This window comes from Sminthopsis crassicaudata, chromosome 5, assembly GCF_048593235.1.
Source record: "Sminthopsis crassicaudata isolate SCR6 chromosome 5, ASM4859323v1, whole genome shotgun sequence".
NCBI lineage: Eukaryota > Metazoa > Chordata > Mammalia > Dasyuromorphia > Dasyuridae > Sminthopsis > Sminthopsis crassicaudata.
This window is the reverse complement of record NC_133621.1, coordinates 113,644,091-113,662,059: the sequence shown is the minus strand read 5'-3', so window position 1 is coordinate 113,662,059 and position 17,969 is coordinate 113,644,091. Positions and strand designations below refer to the sequence as shown.

Below are 17,969 nucleotides of genomic sequence, written 5' to 3'. Positions count from 1 at the left end.
ATGAATCTTAATATAAAGTGTTCTCTGAAAAAATTAAAACTGAGTTAAACAATTAAAGAAATATTAATTGAATGTGAATTATTCAAGCCAATATAATAAAAAGAATATTATTACCTAAATTTATTTACTTGTTCAATAATAAACCAGTTAAACTACCAATGAAATACTTTATAGAGTTATGAAAAAATAATAATGGGACAGATAGGTGGCATAGTGGATAGAGCACCAGCCTTAAATTCAGGATGACCCAAGTTCAAATTTGGTCTCAGACACTTAACGCATCCTAGCTGTGTGATCCTGGGCAAGTCACTTAATCCCAGCCTCAGGAAAAAAAAAAAATAATAATAATGAAATTCAGATGGAAGAATAAAAGGTCAAGAATCTGAAAAATAACAATGAAAAAAGTAAGAAGAAGGAGAGGATCTCTTGGCATCAGACCTAAATTGTAGTACAAAAGCTTATAAGATATCTCAAAAGTGAAAACTCACATAGAAAAGAGAACAAGGCAAAAATTAAGTATCATTGGACTTTTAGAATGCCCTTTAAAAGCAGCCTAGACATAAGACTTCAAGAAATCTTACAACTCCCCATATAAATAGAAGATAAAATGGAAATAAAAAAAACACACATCTTGATGAAACAGGCCTCTGAATTTTGTACCAGAAATGTGCTTTCAGCTCTTCTTATCATAACCTTGCACAAGGAAAAGAACATTCCTTTCCCAGATAAAATACAGCAACTATCTGAAAGGTCATAGAAGACCACATCCTTGATCCCTATCCTATTCCAGGAGCCTTGGGAAAGTGCCAAAAATTTCCCAATATAGGCAGTCTCCTTTGTCCTCCCACCCTGCTAGACTTTCCCATGACTAGCTTGTTGCTTTCACATGAATCTAAAGCTCCTGACAGCTAAGAGAAAATCTCTCACAATTCTTTCTGTATCTACTTTTGAAACACAGCAACTTCCTGAAAGAGATTTTAGAATGAAAACTCCCAGGAATATCATAGTTAAAATGCAGAGCTTCTAGTTCACTGAGAAAAATACTGTAAGCAGCCAGAAAGAAATTCTAGTATAATTCAATTACCAAGTAGTCACAACTAGGATCATACATAATTTGGCAGCAACCATCATTAAGGAACAGCGAGCCGGGCATAAGACATGCCAGAAGGCAGAGGACATGATCTTATAGAAAAGAGTAATATTATGAAGCAAAACAGAATATAGTGCTATTGAAGAGAAAGGATCTTTAATGAAAGTCCTTTCAAACTTTCCTAATAGAAAACTTCAAATACAAGTGAAGAGAAACAAAAAAACAAAACAAAAAAAAAAAAAAACAGTAATTCAGGATGAACAGCCCAAGGAATTCAAAATAAAAGGACAAAGTAAATATATTATGTTATGAGGAGGTATGTATCCCCTCTGATTTCTATTGGGGCTCAGAAGGGAATCAAAGTAGAGTAAAATTGGGAGTGGTTCTGTTATATCTTCATGATTTTAAGGGAAAATTGGAAAGAGCAGAAGAGGAATATACTCAAGTAGGTGGATAGAAAGGAGAGTTAGGAAATATTATCCTAGGTAATAATGTAGACATCTCTACAATAAGGAAATGGGTAGGAACAGCTGATCCCTGAACCTCAGTCATCTAGTCAAAGGAAGGAAGAATATACACAACACAGAGATGAATGGAGAAATAAATTTTACTCACCAGTAAAAACTGAGGGAAGGAGAAAAAGGGCAGGGGGAATTAGAGGGAAGTTAGATTAAGGGAGGTATTAATCCTAAGCAAAGCAAATTATAAGGATGAAGAAGAATATATATACATACATACATACATATATATATATATATATACATATATATATATATATATATATATATATACATATAAATTCAATATTGTGGGGAGAGACAGAAAGACAGAGAAATTGATTGCAGTGAAACAAGTTAAATACACAAAATAAAGAAGCAAACAAACAATAGCGTTGTGTTAGATAAATCCAAAGACCTAGTTACTAGAGGAAGGACTCATTAAAGGCTCATTATTTGGCAAAAAACAAAACACACATACACATACACACACACACAAATTGATGGGAAACTGGGTGGCACTTTGGCAGAAATTTGTTTTAGACTAATATCTTATATCTTACCATAAATTTCAAATGGACACATGATCTAGATTTGAAAGACCACATTATAAACAAATTAGAGGAGCAATGAAGAAAACATCTTTTTATATCTATGGATAGGGGAAGAGTTTATGACTAAACAACGAAAGGATGGCTCAAAATAAAATGTCAGTTTTGATTCTATAAAATTAAAAAACCCAAGTATAATGCAGTCAAAACTAGAAGAGTAACAGGTAACTTGGAAAAAATGCAAAGATTTTTTTCCAGTAAGTTTTTCAAGTAAAGGCCTCATTTCCAAGATAGGTAAGAAACTGATTCAAAATTTCTAAGAGTGAGAATCATTCCTCAATAGATAAAAAATAAAATATGAAAAGACAGTTTTCAAAGAAATTCAAACTATCACCAACCATGCAAGGTAAAAATGTTTCCAAATTACTAATAATTAGATAAGTGAAAATTAAAGCAACCTGAAAATCCACCTCCCACTCATCAGATTGCTAAAGATGATAAAAGAAGAAAATGATAAATATTGAAGGAGCTACAGGAAAACAGGTACACTAATGAACTTCATAGTGGTGCTATATACTGGCCCAATCATTCTGGAAAGCTATTAAAACTCTGTCCATCCTGTGGAAGAGGAATGAATTTATGTTCAAAGAAGAACTAGAGATCATTATTGATCACAAAGTAGAAAACTTTGATTATATCAAATTGAAAAGTTTTTGTATAAACAAAACTAATGCAGATAAGATTAGAAGGGAAACAAACAATAAACTGAGAAAACATTTTTACAGTCAAAGGTTCTGATAAAGGCTTCATTTCCACAACACATAGAGAACTGACTTTAATTCATAAGAAATCAAGCCATTCTCCAATTGATAAATGGTCAAAGGGTATGAACAGACAATTCTCAGATGAAGAAATTGAAACTATTTCTAGCCATATGAAAAGATGCTCCAAGTCATTATTAATCAGAGAAATGCAAATTAAGACAACTCTGAGATACCACTACATACCTGTCAGATTGGCTAGAATGACAGGGAAAGATAATGAAGAATGTTGGAGCGAATGTGGGAAATCAGGGACACTGATATATTGCTGGTGGAATTGTGAATACGTCCAGCCATTCTGGACAACAATTTGGAACTATGCTCAAAAAGTTATCAAACTGTGCATACCCTTTGATCCAGCAATGTTACTACTGGGCTTATATCCCAAAGAGATCTTAAAGAAGGGAAAGGGATCTGTATGTGCAAGAATGTTTGTGGCAGCCCTCTTTGTAGTGGCCAAAAACTGGAAACTACGTGGATGCCCATCAATCGGAAAATGGCTGAATAAATTGTGGTATATGAATATTATGGAATATTATTGTTCTGTAAGAAATGACCAAAAGGATGATTTCAGAAAAGCTTGGAGAGACTTACATGAACTGATGCTGAGTGAAATGAACAGGACCAGGAAATCATTATATACTATAACAACAATACTATATGATGACCAATTCTGATGGACGTGGCCATTTTCAACAATGAGATGAACCAAATCAGCTCCAATAGAGCAGTAATGAACTGAACCAGCTACACCCAGAGAAAGAACTCTGGGAGATGACTATGAACCACTACATAGAATTCCCAATCCCTCTATTTGTGTCCGCCTGCATTTCTGATTTCCTTCACAGGCTAATTGTACACTGTTTCAAAGTCTGCTTCTTTTTGTACAGCAAAACAACTATTTGGACATGTATAGATATATTGTATTTAATTTATACTTTAACATATTTAACATGTATTGGTCAACCTGCCATGGGGGGGGGGGGGAAGGAGGAGAAAAATTAGAACAAAAGGTTTTGCAATCATCAATGCTGTAAAATTACCCATGCATATATCTGGTAAAATAAAAACTATTAAAAAAAAACTCAGTTTAGCAACTTCATGGACATAGTTGGGTTTTTTTTTTTTTAAAGAAAAGAAAAAAGAAAGGATTATTAGTGTGTTTTACTAATTGATGAAATGAACAATTTCTGAGGAAATCAGAGGAATCTCTAAAAACTGATACAGAACAAAGTGAACACAGAAGAACAATTTACACAAGGATAACATTATAGAGAAAAACAACTTTGAAAGACTTTAGAAGTCTAAGGCAGATAAACAGTGTAAAATAATTTAGATGAAAGTCACTCATCTCCTTCCAAAGAGGTGATGATCTTAAAATGCACTGAGACGTGACCAAAACGGTAATGTTTTTTAATGGGACGATGCAGCTGTGTTTTTAAGGACTTTATTTTAGGGAATTAAAAAAAAAAAAAACCAACTTGCTCAAAGTTGGGGTTGTGGGAGAAGCAGAATAAAAGAAAAATATAAAGGATGATTCTGGGAGGAGAGATCTGTGGGAAATGTGGATACACAGTGTCTGGCGCGTAGTAGCACTTACATGTTTATTATTATGGATGGATATAAAAACAAAACATCGAAATTTTTTTTAATTGTCACTTTCACAACTGATTATCCATTCTCCAGTGTCTCAAAGGTTAATTTAGATACTTATGTTTCAAAGACTTAGTCATGTAGTGTAGCTCATTATCATGGCAGATTACCTTCTTAATCTTTAGACAAATGTTTTAAATTGAATCTTTCTCCCTAAAGTTTGGAAGCGGACGGAAGGAAGCGAGCATTCAGCCACCTGCCCACCTCGCTCGACATCCCTGAGCGCCCGGCGAACCCAGGCTCATTAGATCAGATTGAGGTTATTGTCCCGGAGACGGACGGAGCTCCGAGTGCCGGAGGATCTCTGGGCCGCGTTTGGCCGCTCCGCTGTGGCCGGGGAGCCGCGCCCGCCGTCCCCTAGGGAGCCTCCCAAGCGAACGCGGCTGAGAGGACCGGGGCGGGAACCACACCGAAAGCTTCCCTCCGCGGGAGCGGCGTTCGCCAGGAGGCGCGGGGTAATTTGGCGGAGCGCCTCCTGCCCACTAGGAGCTTCCATTCTAACTAGGGATACGACACTCAGAAGGCTCCCTCTGACAAAGGGGTTCTGGAAGGCGTGACCTAAGAGGCAGAGGTAAGGAAGACAGGGTCGGGGCGACCCCCCTGGCATTGTTCAGCGGCACAATGGATGGACGTTCGGCCTTCTCCATCCACATCCACCGAACTTCCGGAGGATTGGGAGAATAGCTAGAGTCGGGAAGGGGAGCGCTACTTCCGCGCCTCCGCCTTCTCTCCAGCCTCTTCAGCTCGCCTCCCTCTCTCCCCTCCCCCACTCCGTCACCCCCCTCTTCGTCCTTAGTAACAGAATAAACACCGAGCAGGCTCCGCCCACCGGGAGGAAGGTGGCGGAATGGACGTTGGTGTGCTCGCGCGCGAGTGACTTTGACAGAAGCTGCAGTTACTGTGAGCAGTCAAGGATGGTGAGTCGCCTCTCCCTTGCAAGGATCCTCGACTCTCCGGAAGGGCCCGTCCAGGGGAGAGTTGCAGTTGTTCCCTGTCGGGAGCAGATCGTTTCCGCTGCGGCGCCGGACGTTTCTCCGCCTCCCAGCCTTCGCTCGGACTCGTGCGGTGGCGGGACGAGGCTCTCGGGGAGGGGGTACTTTTCTGTCGCTCCTGCCGTGCTCATTCTCGCCCCCCTCCTTTGTCCCAGGGTTGAAGCTACCCGGTCCCGTTTCTTTCTGCTCTTTCCTTTGCCAGAAGGTGGTGGTGTCCCACTGCAGAAGTGCGAGCAAGGGCAGAGAGGAATCCGGCGGTCCCCGACTGCCGGGGGAAGCCCCGCTGGCTGCCTGGGTCTGGCGGCAGAGCTGCGGGCCAGAGATGTAGAAACGAGAGCCGGGGCTGCTCTTCCTCCTCACACTGAATGTTTATTCTTTCCCCCTCTCCCCGGGTGATGAGGAAGCTGGGATTCAGGCAGGCTGTAATAGACAAACTTGGTCTGTAACCACTTTTTACATCTCTGTGTTTCAGGATTGTGAACTGACCCTGTGACCACAAGTCAACGGAAAGCAAGGCTTTGTCATGGTAATAAACTTACTGTTAAGGTTTAGACAGGGCACTGTACCCACCCGGATAGAGCCCTGGCTTGGGAGTCCCGAGGGCTGCTAGAGAGTCCCACTTCGGGGTTTTTGTTTAGCTGGGTGACCCTAGGCAAGCCTCTGTTTCCCCTTGGTGACGGGACACTAATGAGTCGGAGTACTGGGTAAACCATAATCTGTCATTCTGTTATGTATCATTCATAGTTTTAGTGAAGAAATTCTGAGCCTCTTGTAAAAATTGATTTATTGAATTCTAAGTTCAGGGCAATAGTTTGGCTCAAACCGACCCGTTTCCTAATCATGTCACGATTCTTTCTTCAGATTTTTGTTTATTTGCTTGTTTGCATTCTATATTAGCCCAGATTAGATTAGAATGGAAGTGCATCCAAAGTTGGTGTCAGTGGAAGATTTATTCATTCATAATCATCAAGGAATTGACTTGTAGGATCTTGAAAGATGAGGGCCGAGATAGGGCAGGGCCTGGTCAGTCAGCAAGCCTTTCCTTTGTGCTAAGAACTAAGTAGTAAGTACTGGGCCCAGATAGGGCAGGGCCTGGTCAGTCAGCAAGCCTTTCCTTTGTGCCAAGAACTAAGTAGTAAGTACTGGGCCCAGATAGGGCAGGGCCTGGTCAGTCAGCTTTGTGCTAAGAACTAAGTAGTAAGTACTGGGCCCAGATAGGGCAGGGCCTGGTCAGTCAGCAAGCCTTTCCTTTGTGCTAAGAACTAAGTAGTAAGTACTGGGCCCAGATAGGGCAGGGCCTGGTCAGTCAGCAAGCCTTTCCTTTGTGCCAAGAACTAAGTAGTAAGTACTGGGCCCAGATAGGGCAGGGCCTGGTCAGTCAGCTTTGTGCTAAGAACTAAGTAGTAAGTACTGGGCCCAGATAGGGCAGGGCCTGGTCAGTCAGCAAGCCTTTCCTTTGTGCTAAGAACTAAGTAGTAAGTACTGGGCCCAGATAGGGCAGGGCCTGGTCAGTCAGCAAGCCTTTCCTTTGTGCCAAGAACTAAGTAGTAAGTACTGGGCCCAGATAGGGCAGGGCCTGGTCAGTCAGCAAGCCTTTCCTTTGTGCTAAGAACTAAGTAGTAAGTACTGGGCCCAGATAGGGCAGGGCCTGGTCAGTCAGCAAGTCTTTCCTTTGTGCTAAGAACTAAGTAGTAAGTACTGGGCCCAGATAGGGCAGGGCCTGGTCAGTCAGCAAGCCTTTCCTTTGTGCCAAGAACTAAGTAGTAAGTACTGGGCCCAGATAGGGCAGGGCCTGGTCAGTCAGCAAGCCTTTCTTTTGTGCTAAGAACTAAGTAGTAAGTACTGGGCCCAGATAGGGCAGGGCCTGGTCAGTCAGCAAGCCTTTCTTTTGTGCTAAGAACTAAGTAGTAAGTACTGGGCCCAGATAGGGCAGGGCCTGGTCAGTCAGCAAGCCTTTCCTTTGTGCTAAGAACTGGGAGAGGGAGGGCAAAGAAAAACAAAAATATTCCAAACCCTCACAGAGCTTACATTTTAAGGGAGGAGGCAATACATATAACCCAGAACATACAAGATCTCTTCAGTAGATGGTAGCTCATCTAAGAAGGAAAGGCACTTGGGGAACTGAGAAGGTCCTTCTACAGAAGGTGGGATTTGATCTCAATCTTGAAGAAAGAGAAAGTACAAAGTGGAAGGAAAGGAGCAGAGCATTCTAGGTATAGGAGACCCTCTGCATAAAGTCAGGATATGGAATAGCCTCTTCAAGAAATGACAGGTCATCAAGCTTTGTCTTTATAGCTTTCACTTTTCAATACATTTGGGCAAGATACAGTGTGTCTTAAAAGTCTTAGTGCAGTTTTTAAAACTAGTAAAGCTTATAGTTTTCTACTTTATTTTTATTTTAAACTATCCAAGCTTTAAATTGCCCTCAGACATTTGGGACACCCTGTTCGTGAGCTGACAGATATGCAGGAAGAAATATAAAAGTTGGTGACAAAATAGAACATGGCCTCAAGGAACAGAACTAGGATCAGTAGCTAGAGACCATAGAGAAAAATGACTATTCAACATTAAGGCTTTCTAATCCTGAGAGCTGTCCAGCAATGTAATGAGCTATTGCATAAGTTTAAAATTAAGTTCTCTGTCACTAGAAATCTACAAGAGGAAGCTATATAATTAAACTGGATGCTGTGGCCAGAGTTTTATGCTGTTAGGTTCTGAATTCCCTTCTAGTTAAGCATCTATGATTGTTTGTTCCCTTTCTTCCTCCTTGAAGATAAAGAGCCCCTTAAAGGATGCCAGCTGAGAACATGACTACCCAAAATCAACAGGTGTGGGATGGACAGGTCATAGTGGAGGGAAACTGATTCAAAGGGTCATGCAGCTATTCAGGCTGGTTATACTACTTTTACAGATCAATTATTTGGATGTAGCTATGGTCTGGAAGGGACCTTGGAGATCATCTGATATGACTGCCTCATTTTATATCTGAGACCCTGAGAAGTAAAATAATAGTTCAACTCACATAGTTATTAAGTTTTCTATGCTGCTTTAAGAACAGTATGGGAAAATTTGCATTAGCAGTAGCTGTGGAGACTTCTAGCTTTTGGGTAAGTGGTTTTCTCTTTCAGCTGGCTTGAACCAAAAAAAAAAAAAAAAAAAAAAAAATTGGGAGGGAAATCGAGTAGAAGAATTTTTTCTTTCTGTGCTCAAGACAGACCATGTGGACATCATTCAGAGAGTTTCTGGTATCAATAAAATCACAAGTATCATCTCTATCCCTATCCCAACCATATCCAGCCATATCTCAACCACTAGACATGCATTTTTGTTTTCATCCCTTTGCAATCACAAATGAGTTAGTCATTTGTATAAATTTTTGGGGAGTCCTTGAACATGATCACCCTGTACCACAAACTCAGCCAACTAAGTGAGAAAGTGAATGTGGGACAGAGAAGGTACTTGCAAATAATGATTCTCCCAATCCTGCAGCTGTCAGGGCTGACTATAGGAGTGTAATGGGATCACAGAATTCAGAAGGGATCTTGGAGACCATCTACCCAATTCCCTGATTTTACTGATGAGCCTGGGAGAAGTTAATACTAAATTGCTTTAATAAGAGTGTGGGAAATTTGTAATGACAGCAGCAATTGGTTTTCTCAGCTAATACACACACACACACACACACACACACACACACGTGAATGTATATATACATTAGCTTCTAGGGTCATTTACAGAATTGGGGAGTTGGAAAGATGATCTCCAAGATCCCTTTAGACCATACTTAAATCCTAGGATCCTATTACACTTTCTGTGAGTATATATCCTGACTCCATAACTAGGGTACAATTTTCTTCAGGGCACTCACTGGTATCTCTAGCAAATCATGTCCTCAGTTGAGCTCAATGCCCTATATACAGAGGTCAATAAATATTTTGTAGCTGTTGAAACATCTTATTGCAAAGAAGTGATGAATTAGGTTAATTTTTTTTAAGCAGTCAGGGTTAAGTGACTTGCCCAGAGTCACACAGCTAATAGGTGTCTGAGGCTGACTTTGAACTCAGGTTCATTCAAAGTCCAGGACGGTGCTCTATCTTTTGTACCATCTACCTGCCCCTGGATTAGGTTAAACATATGTGTCTTCACAGAACTGTTCATGCAAGAATCTCAAGTGTGCTCAGCCATCATCCATCCTTGTGCTCCTTTTGTGTGATGAATAATAATTGCTCTTTCCATTTTTGACTAGGAGGACACAAAATCATAGTGAATTAAAGCCATGCTCCTTGAGCAAGTCAATCGATTACAAATCAGGATGTCACTTTAGTTTCAGAATCCTCATTCTGCATTCAATCTGCATTTTGTTCATGAGACACAAAGGGCCCCAGAGCTCCTTTGTAGTGACACAGGAAGTGGATGGGGCCCAGACTTTTGAATCATCTTTCTTTAGAGTAACTGTCTTAAAGATGTTCTAAAGAAAAAGCATCTGTGTTTGCAAAAGACAGGAACCTTCAACCCAGTGTCTGGGATAGGCTGCTGTTTCTGAGTTATCCTTGGCTAAAATGGTAGTATGTTCTTACATCAGCCACCTGTTTCTCTCCTTCAGAGTACTTTTCAAAAGAGCTTTTTTTAAAGCACAATTTCAAAATTTGAACGTTTAATGCTATATGTGAAGACTAAAAAGTGAAAGGTTGGAAAAATAATCAGAAATTTTCCAAATAAGATGGGCCAGTGTAGTAACTGTTTGTCCATCACTACGCCTTCCTGTTTCTTATACCCTAGTTTTCTTCTGATGGTTGCATCAAATCAGCACCTTCACATGGTCTCTCATTTCTTTAATAATTCTTTAAAAAATATTTTTTCACAAGGAATGATAGCCCCTGGGTTGTATTGTGTAAGAGTATAATTGAGCTGTTTCAGCAACCATTTTTATCTTATTTTTAACCACATATTATGTCTAGTAACATATTCCTTTTTCAAATGTTACAATCTAATAAGATATTTACTTTGTAATAAAATTAATATTTCTAATTTTATTTTATATAATTGAAAATACTGCTTTTGTTTAGTTTAATGTATTTCTAAAACAAAGTAAAATGAACCAGCTACTTTTTATATAACTTTTTTTTTGAAACAAAAGTATTTTTCCTTTCACTTATACCTCTTTTTAAAATATTATTTCCCCAATTATATGTAAAAACAATTTTTAACATTAAAAAAAAGTTTTGAAGTCCAAATTCTATCGTTTCCTCCTTTCCCTTCTTCTCTAAGATGGTAAGCAACCTGATATAGATCATACATGTGCAATTATGCAAAAAATTTTTATTTTTTTAAAGGAAAACAAAATTCTTGTCACAAATATACATAGTCAAGCAAAGCAAATTCCCATATCATTATATCCAAAAATGTATGTGTCATTCTACATCTTGAATCCAACATTACCTCTCTGTCAGGACATAGATTACATGTTTTATCATTAGTCCCCAGGAATCATGGTTTGTTTTGATCAGAGTTTTTATGTCTATCAAACTTGTCTTAGCAATATTCTTTTTGTATAAATGATTCTGGTTGTGCTCCCTTTGCCCTGTATAAGTTCATACAATTCTTCCCATGGTTCATTATTTCTTACAGTGCAGTAGTATTCCTTGATAGTGGCAAACCAAGATTTCTTTGGCCATTTCCCAGTTGGAAAACTATTAATTTTGAGGTCTTTGTTAGTATGAAACCTATTTTATGTAGTTTTTTGTTTTGTTTTTGCTGAGGCAATTGGGGTTAAGTGACTTGTCTAGGGTCACACAGGAAGTGTTAAATGTCTGAAACCATATTCGAACCCAGGTCTTCCTGACTTCAGGGCTGGTGCTCTCTCCATTGTGCCATCTAGCTGCCTCTGTTTTATGTAGTTATATCTCACAAGTGATCCTATTAATGTATTAGATAGAAACAAAAGTGTTTCTATATAAAATGCTATATAAAGTTTGCTATTGTTATACATTCAACAAGCATTCAATCCAACAAGGATTTATTAAAGACTTTTGAGAACAAAATAGTCCCTGACCTCAAGAAGCTCAATAAGACAGTCAGCAAGCTTTTATTAAGAATTTCTTATGTTCTAGACATGCTAAACTAAGAAAGAGAGTCTTTATGCTCAAGGAAGTCTCATTGTAAATAAGGAGGTAAAATTGAAAATAACTGGATTGTATATAACAGTAGTTGTCATTCAGTCCTGTCCAACTCTTTACGACTTCATTTTGTAATTCTCTTGACAAAAGATCCTGGACTAGTTTACCATTTCCTTCTCCAGCTCATTTTACAGATGAGGAAACTGAGACAGACAGGGTAAAGTGACTTGTTCAGTGAGTATCAGGGCTGGATTGGAACTCATTAAGCCAAATTTACTTTATTTCAATCTCAGTGCTCTACCCACTGGATCCCCTAGCTGCCCTATTTAGAGCTTACAACATATAAAGTGTTATAATAAGTTCTGAGGTACATATAGCAAAACAATTCAATTGTGGCTCTCCAATAGCTCCCATTCTATTGAGGAAGACCACAAATATGGAAGGTTTCAGTGGCAAATCAAATGGAAAGATCCCATGGTGCTTAGGGTGTGATATCAAAAGAGATGGGAATGGCTCTTTTGAGTGATTTCTATTGATGAAATCATGCCAGTTTCTGATATTGAGCCATATTTGACATATTTTATTTTTGGCAAAAACTGAATTTTCTGGGTCTTCAGTATCTGTAGCTGTAGCATGTGCTACAGTAGTTGCCAGGCTATGGAGCTCTGTAGAATGATGGCTTTGGGCACAGGGCAGAAAGCAGTGCTGTTCTCAAGGTTATTGGTTTCAGGTCCTAGATGTCTCCATTGGGGCAGTTGGGGAGAAGAGGGTCCAGGCAGCTGCCTCTCCCTCTGGGTTTACAGATGATTTGCTAGGTTAATTTGCCCGCTTATTGAGAGGGAATTATCCAAATACAGAAGCAGCTCAGCAACTCAGTGGATAGAACACCTGAGTTCAAATCTGCCATCAGATGTTTACTAGTTCTGTGACTTGGGCAAGCCATTAACCTCTGTTTGCCTTAATCCACTGGAGAAGAAAATGAAAAAAAAAAAACAACATTTTTGTATCTTTGCCCAAACCCCCCCCAAAAAACTCCATGGCTGGGACGGCTAGATGGCACACTGGATAGAATACCGGTCAGGAGGTCCTGAGCTCAAATATGACACTTAACACCTCCTAGCTGTGTGACCCAGGGCAAGTCACTCAATTTCCTCAGCAAAAACAGGACAAAAAAATCCATGGCCAGTATTGGTGTGATGTGGTCTGGGGGAACACCAAAAACTCGATACAACTGGATGACTAAATAACAAGCATGAAGAAAACTTTAAATATTAAAAATGCACAAAGCAATTTCTTGGGGGACGGCACTAGCAACTGAGGGGATCAAAAAGGACCTTCTTTCGGGATTGGGATTGAGCTGAACTTCCTCCAGTAAGCTAGGTAGTCTGTGAAGTGAGAAATGGGAAGATTTCAGTCATGGGGGAAAGCCTCTGCACAGGCACGGAGTTAGAAGATTGAATGTCATCTCTGAGGAATAAGTAGACCAGTTTTACTGGAATGTGGAGTTTTTGACAGAAAGTAAAGCGCTGAAAGCCTGGAAAGAGCCTTTGAAGGGCTTTAAAAAACCAAATGAAAAGAAACGTTTTATCCAGGGACAAGAGTAAGCCATTCACAATTTTTGAGCAGGACAATGACATGTGGTCAAAGCTATGTGGAAGAAGATAGTGCTAGGGCCTCAATTGTGTTCAAATAAAATGAATATATAGATACAGATATTAAATTATAATATGGTAGTGTCCTAGTTTGAAGTCATTGGTATCATTTTAATCAGTGACCAAATTAGTCATCTTTAAATAAATGAACTAATCAATTTCAGTGGTTGGATAAAGATTTTAATTACCTGAAACTAAGATAATTGAAATATATCTTGTTTATGATGTTCATTCTAAGAGTAGAAATGTCTTTTTGTTTAATTAAGAAATTGGATTTTGTTCACATTTGACAGGATTGAGTAATTGGTTTTTGGAAGATATTTTCCCCTTGGGTACTCTGCACTATTCTGTTTGGTAAATCAAAACAACTAAATTTGATTTCCTTGTCCCTATTTTACTTTGCTGTGGAGTTTTGTCATATTTCACAATGACTTTTAAAAGAAAGAAATTTGTAACTATTTCTTTCCTGATTATTCTTCCTCTTGCTTCTTCCCTCATCATTTGTTTCTTGGCTAAATTTGAAGTGACTTTATGCTAATTTATATACTGTGCATGTGCCTGGCTCAGATAAGTAAGGTTCATCGGTGCTTCCTTTTCATGTTTGTAAATTCTTTTTCACATTCCCTGAATATGAGAAGTAGTAAATTCTACCTCCTCGCACGGGTATATTCCTTTTACCTTCTCTTTCATCTCCCTATTTAAAATAATCAGTTGTGTTTTTCAGAATTGAACCATTCCACCATCATGGAAGAACATAGAGTGGTGGAGTTACATAGGGGAGTTGTGGACAGGAAGGGACACTTGGTCTAGAAAGTTAAAGAGGCTAAAAAGCAGTAAATTGACATCCCATTTAGGAACAGTGACAGAATTGTTTTGATTTTGGTTCATGATTCCAGAAGAACAAGTCATGGGGAGGCCTCTTTGACATTTTTTTTTTTTTAACTTTCATTTTAGGAGATAGTTGAAAGCAAATATTTTTCTGAATATCCGGTGTTTCTGTAGTTTCCTAAATCATGCCTAATTTTACTTTGTGTTCTCAAAAGAACTTTGGTTCCTTGAAGGCACAAACTATATCACTTTTGTTTTTATAACACCAGCACCTAGGCAGTTCCAGGCACGTAGTAGGTGCTCAATAAATGCTGATTGACTTAATTCCTTGATATGTGAATATGCCTCCTCTAATTATAGTAGTAACTTATGTATCTAGGCATTAATCTGAATGTTTGCATTTAAAGTTCTTGTATCTCTGTACCATCTAATCCTAGGTTAAAACTAAAGTCCAAATGTTTTATTCCTTAAGATTTCTTATGTTGAGTTTTTAAAAAATCTTTTCTCGCTCATATAGTTTTAAGTGACTGACATGATATTCCATGAGAAACACGTAGCTAAGAAAGTAAAACTTCACAAAGCTAGGGAAAAAGCATGGAAGGATGGTCAGGGGTCTCCAGAAACCTTTGCAGGATCACCAGTGTTCTGGAGGGAGTAATTTGGAAAATTAAATAGTTTGGATGCAAGCTAGCATAGGGATTGCTAGAATTATATTCTTGCATGCTTATACACAGACATATATGTGGTACATAATGCATAGAGTGAAATCAGGAATATTTATCTTCCTGAGTTCAAATCTGTCCTTAGATACTAATTTTGTGTGTCCCTGGGCAAAATACTTAATCCTCTTTACCTCAATTTCCCCATCTGTAAAATGAGTAGGAGAAGAAAATGGCAAAGCACTCCAAATGAAGTCGGATATGACTGAATGATGATACAGAAGGCCTATGTACATGCATATCTACATATATAATTAGATTCAATCAATAAGTATTTCTGAAGTATTTACTGTGTGCCAGGCACTGTGTTTTAGAGCTAGAAAAGATCTTAAAAGTCTTATCAATTTGATTGACAAATTTTCAGATGATGCATTTGAGGCATACAATCTGAGAATTTGGTTTTTGACTATGCATATTCATTAAAACACAATCTGAAAAATGTGGTTTTTGATTATGCATATTTGTAAAAGGGTTTCAACAGAATTTTTTCCTCCAGTTTTTTGGGAGAAAGGTGGAAATAAGAGGAGGGATAGCAATAGGGATACTAAAAAGAAAGAACAGAAGGATGATGAGAAGGAATCAAAGACAAGCAGGTCAGTATTAAAAGTTGAAGTTGAATTTCTTACATGCTTAAAAAGAAAAGCAAGCTCTAGAAAGATTCATAATTGTATGTCTCATCCTCTCCTGTTTTACGATAGGAAATACATGTGGAAATGCTTATTTTAAAAAATTCAAACTTAGCTGCTAAAAATAATTTTCTTAAAGTCCAGGTCTGACTACTTTATCATCCCTATTCAATAATCCCTACTGGCTCCTTAATACCTCTAGGATTAAATAGAAAATTCTTTATTTACCTTTTAAAGCCCTTCACCACCTATATCCTTCCTATCTTCTCACACTTTGTTCCTGTCCACATAGGTCACCATCCAGCTCCACAATGGCCTCATTGGTGGTCCAATTTGAACTTGACACTCTATGCCTTTTTGCTAACTTTCCCCTTACCTGGGATATTCTCTCCCTAAGGATTTAGTTCAACCTTTCTCTCATCTTTACCACCTCTATGATCTAAAGACTCCTTCTCCAAAAAGCCTTTCGGGTTCTCCCCAGTGTAGATTTTGCTGCCTCTTTTCTGCCATTATCTCCTTTTACATTTTGTGTGTTGTGTGTATGGGTAGCTGTTTACCTGTCTCCCTCATTAGAAAGGGAGCTTCTTAAAGATAGACTTTATTTTTATGTATCTTTGGCTTTCCAGAACTTAGAATAGGACTTGACACATAATAAGTACTTGTTGATTTATTCATTTAATTTTTTTAAGCAAACAGGTCCAGAAAAATTCCACTGTTTTGCCTAAAGTCATGCAACTATTAAGTAATTTAACCAGCTGGAATTCAAAGCAATTTAGACTCCAAAACCAGTGCTTTCTTTCCTACAAAACACCTCTAAAATAAAAGAGAGAGAGAATTAAAGGTGGATATTGACTTGCTTTGTTCCATTTCCCCTCATTTTCTTGGTTAATTCTTTGCTAATTCAACCTCCTTTACCTCATTCTCACCTAAGCCACAAGTTTCTTCCTCAATAAAACTTCCTTTCTCTCCCTCAGCAATTGCAATACAAATGTCAACTGTGATGTAAAAGCTATCCCCCAGAATATAATTGTTCACCTTATGTTCATTTTTTTTTTTAAGCCAGGTAAAGGCAAAAAGGTAAAAGGCCGGGGGCAGGGCCGGGGTGGGAAGAAAGGAAAAAAGCCTGAAGTGGACATCCTTCACCCGGCTACCATGCTGAACCTGTATTACATCGCCCACAATGTTGCTGACTGCCTACAATTACGTGGTTTCCGCTGGCCAGGGGCTGGCAAGAAAAAGAAAGGAAAGAAGATATAACAGTGGATGAATGGATGGATGCCTTTATAGCATATCTTCGTAGCCATGAATTGTAACTATTAACAGAAATGTACAGTGAAGGGATACAATCAAAACAGCCACTGAAGCAGATTAAATCTTACTGAAAACACCTTGAACTGGAGAATGACTAGAGCTCTTGGAGTTAAGGATAAGGGAATGGAATTATCACTTAACGCTTGTGTCCAAGGGAAACATTACATTTTTTTTTTTTTTTTTAAGGAACTTAAGGCAAAAATGTGTCTAAGTAGTTATCAAACTGGGTGGTTGATTTCAGAATACTGTTTGGTTCTAATCATTCTTTGTTACATGTCAGAATTAAATTTTGCTTGGTGAATCTAGTTCTCTCTTGCACTCATTTTCTGCTGATAACAGTAAATGTGACCCTCCTCATCCCTGAAGAGAGGGGGCAGGTGATTATCCATATGAAGATGAGACATGCTGTGCCACAGTAATGTCCATCTCTGCCTGCCCACCACCACCATTTTGAGGGGGAAATAATTAAGAAAAATATTTTGTCAGTTTAGTGTGCTCCTCCCCTCCCCCTGACTGTTTTCCTGATTTGAAATAACTACAATTGCCTGCAGAGACTCCTCTGAGGCTTTAATAACATCAGCAAAATGTGCTTTGTGCTAGCCAGAGCATATAAAAGGATACAAACTGCAAGGCACTTGTCAGTCATTTGAGTGAATAAAGAAATGAGCCAGCATGGAGACAGTGGAAAGAGCTCAGTATTTGGTTTCAGAAGACCTGGCTTTGACTCCTGACTGCCACTTACTGCCCAGGGGATTCTGTACAAGCCATTTCGCCTCTGTGGACTTCAGTTTCCACATTTGTACAATGTAGAGGTTGGACTAGATCAGAGGTGTCAAACTCAACTAGTTAAAATGTAATTGGGAAATGTTTACCCCCAAAAAATTAAAAATAAAAGCATGCTAATTTGTGATTTTCTAAGTCGTCATGGGACTACTGGGTTCTGTTTCTATTTGAGTTTGACACAGCTGGACTAGATGATCTCTATTATACTAGATAAAGCTTGTTTGTATATATTAGTTTGCTGCTTGTCTCTAGATTGTGAGCTCTCTGAGGACAGGGACTCTTTTTTTTGCCTTTCTTTGTATCCACAGTGTTTAGTACAATGCCTAGCAC

At 38.8% G+C, this 17,969-nt stretch overlaps 1 protein-coding gene across 1 annotated transcript; it reads left to right on the top strand.

The window, feature by feature from the left end:
- The first annotated feature begins 4,793 nt into the window (after window positions 1-4,793).
- On the top strand, window positions 4,794-17,161 carry SMKR1 (small lysine rich protein 1). Its single transcript, XM_074267948.1, has 4 exons — window positions 4,794-5,183; window positions 5,409-5,529; window positions 6,077-6,130; window positions 16,605-17,161. Exons 3-4 carry the CDS (start codon window positions 6,128-6,130, stop codon window positions 16,800-16,802), a joined length of 201 nt encoding a protein of 66 aa, XP_074124049.1. The 5' UTR covers window positions 4,794-5,183; window positions 5,409-5,529; window positions 6,077-6,127; the 3' UTR covers window positions 16,803-17,161.
- The last annotated feature ends 808 nt before the right edge of the window (window positions 17,162-17,969 follow it).